This window comes from Oculina patagonica, unplaced genomic scaffold (genome assembly GCF_052425735.1).
Source record: "Oculina patagonica isolate OP01 unplaced genomic scaffold, crgOcupat unplaced326, whole genome shotgun sequence".
In the NCBI taxonomy this organism is placed as follows: Eukaryota; Metazoa; Cnidaria; class Anthozoa; order Scleractinia; family Oculinidae; genus Oculina; species Oculina patagonica.
The window spans coordinates 1-12,062 of NW_027558175.1; the positions used below are offsets into that span (position 1 = coordinate 1).

General features: G+C 36.9%; 1 protein-coding gene across 1 annotated transcript; it reads right to left on the bottom strand.

Annotated features, from left to right (window-relative positions):
* Positions 1–100: 100 nt before the first annotated feature.
* On the bottom strand, positions 101–11,812 carry LOC144640523 (vacuolar protein sorting-associated protein 53 homolog). The gene is made up of 14 exons (XM_078499630.1): positions 11,767–11,812; positions 10,398–10,464; positions 9,785–9,871; positions 8,741–8,856; positions 5,858–5,977; positions 5,228–5,306; positions 3,974–4,044; positions 3,553–3,625; positions 3,175–3,317; positions 2,811–2,940; positions 2,183–2,215; positions 1,662–1,741; positions 855–1,100; positions 101–230 (listed from the first exon to the last, which is right to left on the bottom strand). Exons 1-14 carry the CDS (start codon positions 11,781–11,783, stop codon positions 101–103), a joined length of 1,392 nt encoding a protein of 463 aa, XP_078355756.1. The 5' UTR covers positions 11,784–11,812.
* Between the last annotated feature and the right edge of the window lie 250 nt (positions 11,813–12,062).

Below are 12,062 nucleotides of genomic sequence, written 5' to 3' on the forward strand. Positions count from 1 at the left end.
TGAAAGTGAGGATGGCTAACGATGGCGAGGAAGGGAATGGTTTAAAATATGGTAAACTTGAAAGTGTACGGCTTCCATTTTCATAAATTGGACACACATTTCATACCTGTTGAGTAGTTTCCAGACAGTAATCAGCTGTACATAGGATACAGCATGTCAAACTTTGTTCTTCTTTGCTGAATTTTACTTCTCCAGAATCCTTCAAGATGCTGGCAAGACCACCCGTACTCCTGTACAGGAAAAGACTTGGGATTAAATATTGCACACCCACTGCTATTGGCAATCAATACACCTTTTTGATGTTTGGCAGATAATACACAGGATTTTTCATGAGTTGCATGGTCTTAGCTTTGCAGGGATAAAGGAAAATACCAACATGTAACCTTATTGCATGCATCATCGAGCAAAACATCGAACCATGGATTCATCTTTCGACTAATTTATTCCCCCTAGTACTTTAGGACCCTCTTGTGAGGAAATGAATTTAAATTTCCCAAATTTGGTCATTCTTCTTCACTATTGTAATTCTTTACACACCACACACGCTAGTGTTGAAATTGCTCAACAAAAAATGACCAATTAAATTACATGACCAAATGTACAACTTAAATGCAAGAATAATTGCAGTGGTGCAGCCATATTAGTCACGTAGAAGACACGAAAACGGAAAGAAGTTCTCGGAGGCTGCAATTTTGGCTATTAATTTTTTTAGCTCAAAATCCAAATTTCTTCTTAAATGTGCTATCAGTGGATAGTTAACAACGAAAGAACCAATCAGATTTGGGGACTGCAGTAGAACTTGACAAGTGTCTACTAATATAAACAAGTGACAAGAGAAACAATCTAATACTTACTTTACAGGTAGATGATTGTTCAGAACTCTAGTAGCATACTCTCTAAGAAACTTCTGGAACGCTGCTGTGAGTGAAAGCAGAGGAGGCCCTGTACTGAGCTGTGAGCACTGCACCATGCATTTCTTGTAGAATACAAACAGTTCACCGGCACTAGGAAACACAACATTGCTGCCATCTCCTTCTACCATGGGAATACCCAGGGATTTGAAATCTTGGACGAATCTGTCCATTAGCTCTGATAGGTTTCTGTGAAAATATGCGAAAGTCTAATTAATAATAGTAACCTGACTATTTCCAGACGAAGGGTACTTAGTACTATTAACACTCTTACCAGCTTCATGCCACGGAAATAAGAGCTAAGAGCTGGCACTGATAGCCATCTGCTTACTCTCATCCCATTTACTGAAACAGTCTTTAAAGGTGACAATATCCTGGGTGATTCTGTTAATTTTCGCTAATTATAATCTTTAAACTTCACAGGGCTGTCATTATGGGCCGTAACCCGTAGCACCTGTTACAGCTGCGTTTACTTGATGTTACGCCGGGGTGAAAATGTCGACTTGTGTTATGTTACACTTGTATACAGAGCAAAATGCTACTGGTGATAACTTCAATGTAACAGCTGCTTAAAAACTTAATAACAGCCCTGCTTCAGATTAGCAGCTCAGCAGTATTTTAGTGGCAAAATCGCAGCCAAATAACAAACAAGCCGGCGATTACTGAGCGTAACAAACGACAATTTCATACAAGCTACCTTTTTTGCTGGCTTACAAGTGAAAATGTGCAAGTTTGTCAGTTTGTACTTACTTGTCTTGAGATTCTATATAAATATGAAGATGTGGCTCAAAGCATCTTGAGATGATCCCCAGAAACTTGGACTGTTTTGGCTTCAACAGGAAGGAAATGAAGAAAACGTTAATCACTAACTGTAATACCTGGAATCGTTCAGATGATCAAACAAAAATCTGGCAATTAAAGTTTCATCACGTCTTTTTGAAATCAAAAAGGCTGCAAAGTGTTCTGTTTTCCACAGTAATTTCTTGATGTAACATTTTTTGTTGAACAATCTCATAATGTTAATTATCTCTAATTTTTTAAAAGAAAAGTAAATCATTCTAAAATCGTTTACTTAGTCCCAAAAACTACTAAATTGCATTGAATTGAATTGCATTGTTCCCCTTTTAGCGAAATCTTTTCCACAAAGGCAGCCAGATGCATACTTGTTTTTGTGACAAATTACGAAAAGAAAAGAAATTGGACTGAGGAATGATTATGTTAAAGCCAGTTCTGTTGAATCAGTAAGGTAAATGAATCTAAACAATCTGCACCTTGCCTCCTGCTTCCTTTGGATCTTCATTGTCCTATAAAGGAAATTGGACACAATCTGTCAAAACCATAACGCTTTGAATAATTAAATCAGCCTGTGCAAACAATGTTTTTTGTCAGGGGCCGATAAAGCTTAAGGGCCTCAGGGCTCGAGACTAACGGTAGCCAACTAGCCAAAGGCTATTAAAATTTAGGTTTTGGCTACCAGGTTTAGCATTCTTACTAGCCATTTGTCTAGTGAAAAAATCGGAAAAGTCAACTGTTCTTGATAGAAATCAATATACCTGACTAGTGAAAAATTACTTTTGGCTAGTAAAATCTGACATGTCACTAGCCAGTAAACCAGTGAGTTAAAAAGTTAGTCTCAAGCCCTGGGCCTAACAAGCCCCAATTGCCTCAAGTATATTAAATTAAGCACATAGTATGTGCAGATGTATGTAGCAGTTTGTTGCATCTAGAGTATAAGCACAAAAGGGAACCATATTGACAACGTTTAACAACACTTAAATATCTAGGGACTAAGCACTAATAGGTAGTCATAGGTCTCAGTGAGATTGAAAAAAATATATCATCGACTCTAGAGAAGATAGAAATTGTTACAAGGAAATAAGTACGGACAAATTTTCTTACCTCGTAACCATGGCGAACAAACCTCTGTGCCAATAAACTTTCAAACGTTGTCGTTCTCTGGATCGCAAATAGCAAGAGTTTGACATCAATTTCTTGTACCCTTGCTGTCATAATTTTTGATAAATCTTTTCTGCAGATTAAGTCAGAAGTATTTTGTTACGGATTGTAAATAACTTCTCTCCATATTTAGGTATAATATTAAAAGGAACACAGTGTAAAATGTTTAATGCTGTTCTTAGAACATAAGGATGTCTCTCATACAAAATAGGTAAACATGAGTGTATGTGTCTACTACGATTCAAAGCACAGGTCTTAATCAAGAAAAATTAATGTATAAAAGAAAATTGACATTTCAAGGTCGTACTTGGTTATTCTACAGAATTCTTCACTGATTCTTTCCTCCACATGCCATTCAGAGGGAAAAGTTCCATGGAAGTCTTCATCAAATTTGACCAGAGCTCTCTTTAACCAGGAGTATCGGCGGTCAATTTTGTCAAGCCATGCAACCTGCACATGCAACAAAATAAGCATATTACATGTACATGTATGAATCAACATAATTGGTCAGAGCACTTTTTTTCTTAAGTTACTAATGATTATATATGCTCCCTGAATAAATGTCAGGTTCGAATAAAGGTATCCATGGGACACCATGTGAGGCTAACAACTTTAAAATATTCCATTCCAGAGGGGATATTTGTAGATACTCAAGGAAGCACAGAGGTATGGAACCATAACTTACTTCAAATGATTCGTTGAACAGTTGTTGATACTCTGCTAGCTGAAGTTTGACAAACCACATAAGCAACTCATTTCTATGATGGAAATAAAGTGAAACAATGCATGTTCAAAACATTTGACACCAGTAACGTCAAATAAAGTACTCACGACAGATCTTTCAAGCCTTATCCCAGGCCCACTTTCTCCTTGAAGTGATGATCTTAACTCATGATTTTAAGACTACGTACATTACACCCTCATAAGCAAACACTTATTAATGCAATTGCTGCAACTGAACAATGTGTGATTGTTACTTTTTTATAAATTCTTCCTTCCCACTGATACAAAACTGTTTGCAATTTTTTAAGGCAGTACAGCTCAAGTTAAGTTGATACAGCACACATACAATTAGTTGTTACAGTTAGATCGATCAGAGAACTTACTTCACTTTAGGATCAAGGACATTCACTACTTGACATGCTTCAGCTAACTGTGAGTTTGGTCCTGCAGGAGGCTGGAAACAGGTAAAATAGTTACGGGGCATTGTTATAAAATTAATAATTACAGAGCGTTATAATGAGGAATAATCATTGAATCGTCACTGTCAGAGTGGGAGGTGCTATGGCCTAATGGTTAGTGTGCTGGACTCTGGATTGAGTGGTCCAGATTTGATCCCTGGAGTTCCTGGGCAAAAACCATAGTCCAGGAGTATAAATGGTAGGTAAAAAGGTTAAGTCTGTGTTCCAGTCTAGTGGCCCATAAGGTCAAAGCTTATCCCAGTTTAAGAAGCATGAAGCGAATAAAGTTTCTCTATTCCCCCCCTGGATGGATCTCAGGGTTACGGGTACTTTCCAGCGCTAAATTCCCCAGAAGTACCACTCCCATTTAGACAACTGGGTGGAGAGAGACACTGCGACAGTAAAATGCCTTGCCCAAGAACACAACACAACACCCGATCCAGAGACCAGCTGCCCACTAACCATTAGGCCACCACACCTCTCAGGGGTATAAATGGGTACAGGTCAACAGTTAAGGCATGTTTCTAAAAGAGAGCTGAGGGTTATCTGCATCCCAAACAGGGGAAGGGGGTTGCAATACTCTTATTTACTACATGCTACAGGAACCAGAGTACTTACAGCACCAGACTGAGTACAGTTAATCTGGTAATTAGTACACTCAGATACATGTACTCTGCCAATTAATCTCTGGTAATCTGGTATGCTGACCCGGGGAGGGTACTCCCTATAATGGCCTTTATGGGGAGGCTCCGCCCAAAAGGGGTACCTTTTTCATGCTTCAGGTATATAAATGGGTAGGGAAATAACACAAGTGTAGGTATATATGAAAGGGAAGGATATCGGTCAGTTTACAGTGTAGGTATTTAAAAGGGCCTTCAATTAAAATATTTCGAACAGATGCACCTTATGCCTGTATCATTTAATTTTATAAAAAGCTCCATAAAAATGGCATCCAGACTTCCTGTTTTAGGCCTATGCTATGTCTTTTAGGTATATGAGAGGGGTACCTTTTTTCAGTAAAAGGTTTACAAAAGGGGTGCCTTTTCTGTCAAAATGGTATATAAAAGGGTAAGGGGTTGGACCTAGAGGCAGAGCCTCCCCGTACAAAACGTTTTGGAGTAGCCCCCTCCCCTCCCCCCGGGTATGCTGACAACACATATATTGATTAAGCTTAAATACCTTCACTCCTTTGACAGACAGGGCTTCTTCAAAATCTGCTAATATTTGAGTGCCTAGTTCATTCTGGATTTGTTTAACCCTAAACATTACAAAAATATATTTATTAATAGTAATACAGTTTTTTGCCTTAATGTTTACTGAAACTCGAGAGTGGAAATCATTTGAAAAGGTCCTTGACTTTACTTTATCATCAGTACAAGGAATAAAGCAGGCAGTTTAACAGCAACAAAACCTTGTCTAGTTTTGTCTGTAACTCTAACTCTGACAAATTTAAAACTAGGGAAACCTTAGGCTCCTTCACTTAATATACTCTTGGGCTAAAATTTCTTTACTGTTTTTAAAACTTGACAACGTGCACAGATAAACAGTGTCCATAAAGCGGGGTTAACCATGCATAAGAGTTTGTTACAAGGGGCACAGAAAAGTGTCTGTTGTCCATATTAATGGTGTCCATAATAAGCAGGTTAATTTTAAAGAAATCATAGCCAGCTTTTGGTCCGGACAAATAAAACTGTTCATTATATCGGGGTGTCCTTATTAAGCGGGTGTCCGTAGAGTGGGGTTCCATAGCTTTATCCCAATGTTTTCCCCAAATGTGTTTGAATTTGAAATATTACAACTATCACTTACTTGTCAGCTAGCTGTCGAATTTGAGCAATTCCAAAGTACTTTTTGAAGTGTTCCAGAACATTGACAACTCCTTGCAGCAGATTAGCCACTTCTCCATAATGTCGCTTTTGGGTTAGATTCCTGACATGGAAAAATTCAATTTAAATTATTAACTTATTATTATTTTTTACTATATTAATTTATTATTTGTTTAATTTATAACAAATTTTATTATTAATATTATTTATTATATTAATAATATTAATTATAATAATATTAATATATTAATAATAAAATTAAAGGGAACCTCTGTTCTTGAGGCAAGTTGACGTTGAGTTGTTTGAATTAATGCCTAAACTACAAATTTTACAGGACAGTGGAGAAACAACATTTAATAACAACCGTAAACGGAAAAGATTATGGCTTTTAAATTTCCCTAATAATAGCGGCAACGCAGTGACGTCATAAAATTCAAAATGGCGGCGCGCGGGAAATTTAAAACCACAAAAATTGACCAATCAAAGGCCCAGTATTCTAATGAAAAAACGAATCCGCGACTTTAAACAACCAAAACGATGTTAGACTGTGGTAAACTTATTATTTTGACCAAAAGTGTTTTACAGTCGAGGTTCCCTTTAACAATATTAAAATTGAATATTTTATTTATTATTAATTTTATTTTGTGATAAAAATTAACAATGAAAAGTCACGATGCCTCGACCTCTGAGATCATTTTCAAGTGCGGGTAAAAATACAAATTAAATTAGTATAAATATACTGCTAACAGTCAAAAATACATGTATGTCAAAGATAAGTGACAAAATATTTAATATGAAGTATAAAATATAGGACATAAAACAATGAAAAAAACAAAAAGAAATACAGTCAAACATCTTTAATACGAACTTCAAAGGGACAGGAAAGACTGTCCATAAAATTATGGAGGTGTCCGTATTACAGAGGAAGAGTTTACCTTATTATAGGTATATAACGAACCATTTTAACAACGCGAAAAAAATTACGCGTAATAAAATTAACACAGATGCTTATAGTAAACGTGTTTACATCAATAAAATTAATGCAAATTTTTGAAATTCACGTTTTTAATAACATGTTTCATTAATTTCCTGTAATAAGGTATTGAATTTCAGTCTCTTCCAGACCAAGTGAACTGTCCATTATAGGGACTGATGTCCATATTATAGAGGTTTCTGTAAGGAGAGGTAATCTACTGTAAGGCTTATTAAAAAAGAACTGAATGGAAACAAATAATTTTGCAAGTATTGAATTGCACTGTTTGTTTAGTGTTGGGTACAGTTCTTTGATAAAAAGCATTTCAGAAAGTAACGGAACCCAACAGGATCTATTCAACAAAAAGCTTAGTGAAAGTGGTTTATTTATAGTGTTTTGGTTTGTGATTTTGGCAATTTTACTTGCACACCCTCCCACAATTAGATCGCACTTCCAAAGCCAATCAGATTGTGAGTTTGTCTAACAGTCGGTCATTGGGTTATGCTATTAAACAGTATTTACTGCATAGCTGTTACTGCTGATACCCTAAACAGGTAAATGGGTCACAAACTCAATGATAATCTCGTTCTCAGATCTCGCGGGTGGGCGAAGCCGAAGGCGAGATCTGGTCAAATCCGTTTTGTACCAACTGTTTGCCTGTCAGGAATGTGGCAGGCAAGTCAATAGCGCATGCCCGAGACAACTGTTAGAAAATCTCAATCAAATGAATAAGGAATGTTTAACCAATTTTGTCTTTCCTGGAATGATATCTAGCAGAGTATTTTACTAAAGAATAAAGCAGAAGGCAATCACAAAAGCTTTAGTTCTGGTTGAAATATTTATTTTGATTAAAATAGATTGTTTATTCGTCGGTTACGTGCAATGACTAGACATGTCTCTTTTTTATGCAAATTTAATTGTGTCACGCAAAAATCTTAAGGCAGATTCTCTGATGTTATATTTATTTGTTAAAAATAGCTTCATAATGCTATGGGGAACTGACTTTAAACAAAGAAACAACCCAAGAATGTATATATAATTTTATTTTGAATGCATGTATGATCTTTAATTTGCATAAAAAACAGATATTGAATTCCCTAGAGGCCCCCAACGCACGTTCAAATTTTAGCGCTGTGACAGCTCTGTTTTGAAACAGCCAATCAAAAAAATTGAATTTACTTAGTTGACGAGATCTCGCCGTCGGCTTAGCCCACCCGCGAGATCTGGGAATAGATTAACTCAATGAAAAAACTGATCAGTGCTAAGGACTTCGTAGTGACTGGGTCAGTGATGTCTCCTGGCTCCTCATGCTTCAACTTCTTCGGTGCCATTTCAAGGACACGTACTTTTTATCCTACACTGAGCCCCAACTCTTCCACATCCTTTTACAGTCAAGAGTTTCAATGCCTCTGAACGATGTTTGTTTCTCGCAAGACAACAAGAAGTTGCTCTCTTTGTCTCTTCGCCTTGTGCATTTACTTCTAAATCCGTTTTTTTTTTTTTTGCTGTATTTTGTCCCATTTACAACAAATAGACTTTGATTTTTCCTACCGAACAAAATTTGCTTCGGGAAAAACTGTTTGAGACTCTTGCTGTACGCGTACGCACCTGAATGGTTTTCCCGCGTCACCGACGCTGATTGGTTAAAGTTAATCGGATGATGAACCGAGAACCAATCAGCTGCAGGGCCGTTAATACATTAACAGCCCGCTAGGAGTCATTTGCCGCCCGCAAAGCGCGTGTTTTCAATAGGGCGGTTTTCAATTTGGCCGTGTGTATTGATAATAATATATATTTAATCCTGATCAACAAGTTTGTCACTCACTTCAACTCAAACTGGATTTAAACACTGCTAGTTACTGACAACAGTTCAGTTACATACTATTTACTTACATGAGAGTATCCACTCCACCCACCAACATGTGTAGGTGATTTAGTGTTGTAATGGAGCTTGTTAAATGCCGCTTGGCATGGTCTAGTTGCTTTATATCTCTTGTTATTTCTTTCACCTGTAAAGTGGTCAAAGTATGACAGAGAAAATAAATAGATTAGAGGTGGGTACAACAGCTATGACGTTGTAGGGTTGAAAAGCCATACATTGTACAGTAGAACCTGACACCTGGAGACCTGTGGATGTGGGGACCTGGGGATGTTAGGGCATGGTGGTATGGGGATACGATGGAGTGGGGATGTGGTGGAATGGGTGTATGGGGATGTGGGAATGAAAGGGTGTGGGACATGGGATGTGGGGATATGAGTTTATGATGAATATGGAGACGATGCATCGGAGGATTGGGGAGAAGGAAATATAAGGCATGTGATCAACGACGGGAAAGAAGAGATGCATGCCCTCAATCAATCAATCAGTCAAACTTGGAGAGCGGGTAAAGCTATGTTTACCTCAGGAACCTCTGCAGTGGCAGGGCTCGAAATAATTTCCAAAGAGTCTCCGCGGACACAATGACCGGCCAAATTCATTTTAGCTCGGTCATACCTCGTTTCAGCTCGGACAAGATTGCGACATGTAATTTTCCAATAATTATTTTAAATATATGCAAAAATATAACACCCGCTACCTTAAGAAATAACATTTCTTATCTGTATCTTTACTACAAGTAACGACACTGTTCACTGTCAGAGTTAGATAGCCATCCAAACTCTATTTTTTGCTGATTGAATGATTAGAATTGACATATTGTTCGTTATATATACGATGTTGCTTACTTCAGTTTGGAACCGTATGGTCAACGTTCTTTAAAAAAGTTAAAAGTTTTAAAATTTCCTTTTGTTTGTGATTTCGGGACTTGTGACCGGACAACATGACCAGCAAGGCGAACGTTTGACCGGTCAAGTCCCTAATCAGTCAGGACATTGTCTGTTGACCGGCCGTTATTTCGATGAAGGATGAAATAATTATATTCAGATGCATTAGCTTACCATTTGTTCTGACTTGTCTGCCTTTTCTTTTATGTCAATGATTTTTGCAAACAACTGTTGAATAGCTTGTTTGGCTTCATCAAGTGCCTGGCAACAGAGACAAAATACCAATTTTTATTTGCAAAATATTGACACCAAACATCTTTATTGAACTTTCATCAATGCGTTTTATACACAGGCCTTCATTGTAAATGGTTGGAAACAGCTTACACGAATTAACAAACAGTACTTTACTGATTACACGAAGGTACTTTAATTTATGTGTTACTTAATTGTACATGTATCTCTGTAATGACTCACATAAGGCCAAGCATGAAAAAATTGCTGAGCAGCTTTCATTTGAATAGTTACATGCTATAATTTCATCCACAGACAGAAAATTTAGAACAACCTTATACAGCATAATGAACAGTACCACATGACAGAACTGCTCCACTGCTTTCATTTGAATTGGTAGCGCACTATAGCTAGAGTTTAATACATCCACAGACTGAAAAGTTAGAACTACCATGTACAGCTGCTATAATTATGGAGTTCTTTGGTGAGTTCTTATTCTGTCAAGTCATGGTTTCATTTATTTACAAGGCACTGGCTACACATTAAATTCTCTTACTTGTCTTCCTTCATGACCAATGTTAGTCTGTCCTCTAACAACTGTTCTTATTTCTTCATCAAGCCCCCTGAAATATATCAATGCATAAATTAGAAACCATTGTATGTATGAATGATAAACAAGAACTGATACAAACAAAACAGTAGACTTCTTTTGTGTATTTAGCTATAAATGCAAACGTAAGTGTAAATCCATCATGCATTTAACGTGAACATGTAACACCTATTTTTACCACTTTTTTAACTTGTAGGAAAAGTGTGTCAAGAAGAGTGGCCCATCAGGTCAGAGCTTATCCTGGTTTCTGTAACATTAAGCAACTTGTAGGAGTATTTCTACTCTCCCCTCGATGAGATGTTAGTCCATCACAGGGTTACTGTCCAGCATTAAAGTGCACCTAACCCCCGAAACAATACTTTCAAAATTGGTAGTACATGAGTTAGAGAGTTGAATGGTTAAATATTTCTTCATCTCAATGTTGCGTTTTTAAGTTATGAAGGTTTATTTTTCCAATATGTTAATGAGTATGACGTCTACCCAGGCTTTTAAGCATACTTGTTTTGCTTATATCATTATTTACTCGCCATTACCAGACACCAAATTTACAATAAAAATTGTGGAAATTGCGAGTATTATGATAATGCTTTTTAAATACTGCTTGTGTGAACCAGTCAAAATCTGTATATTGAATGAAGACTGGGTAGACGTCATACTCATTAACATATTGGAAAAATAAACCTTCATAACTTAAAAACGGAACATTGAGATGAAGAAATATTTAACCATTCAACTCTCTAACTCATGTACAATCAATTTTGAAAGTATTGTTTCGGGGGTTAGGTGCACTTTAATTCACCGGTACCCATCTATACACCTGGGTGGAGAGGCACTTTGAGAGTAAAGTGTCTTGCTCAAAAACACTTGATAACACAATGACCCCAGCCAGAGCTCAAACCTGGACCACTCGATCCAAAATCTGTCACTCTAACCATCAGGTCACTGTAACTCCCACTGTGGGTGGGGTACTGTGTAAGTAAAGTGTCCTGCATAATATAAGATCACAACACAATGACCTCAGCAAGGACTTAAGCCAAAACTGCTTGATCTGAATTGTAAGTCCAATATGCAGACCAATTGCCCCACCTTATACACGCCTTGGCTGCATTGTTAATTTTGATAAATTTTTCTTCTAGGATAATTAATTGCAGCTCAGCCACACATTAAGTATACATTTAGAAAGGACTCAAGATTTGGCAATCTATTCTACCACACATTTTGCCAATGAATGTTGTTTTTTTATCTTTTTAAATTTAAGTGACACGAAATCTGAAATTATATAATACTTGTCTATTATTATATACTAAGTTCTAACCTGATTCTTAGCCTCATCTTGTTAACAACGTCATCTATATTGGCTAGGGACTAAAATTAATAAATAACCATTAGCTTGTAAAAAAAAATTGCTATTATTCATTTATCAATTAATGCTATTATCTAATACACAGGGTTCAAAATAAAATCTCAGCATCTGGCCTAAATTTGTCGGCTTTTTATTTTCAAGGCTCACATTTTACCGGCTGTCAATAATAAATGAGCACATACCCCAAATAGTCACGTTTTCTCACTTTCCGCGCTACACTAATTAAGAAAAACTCGTTGCCTAGCACG

Bases quoted from the DNA above. Each gene is read 5' to 3' on its own strand.
- LOC144640523 (XM_078499630.1), bottom strand. The intron at 9,872-10,397 runs GTAAGAGAATTT...CTCTGTTGCCAG, and splicing joins TTGGTCATGAAGGAAGACAA to GCACTTGATGAAGCCAAACA. The intron at 4,045-5,227 runs GTATTTAAGCTT...ACCTGTTTCCAG, and splicing joins TGTCTGTCAAAGGAGTGAAG to CCTCCTGCAGGACCAAACTC.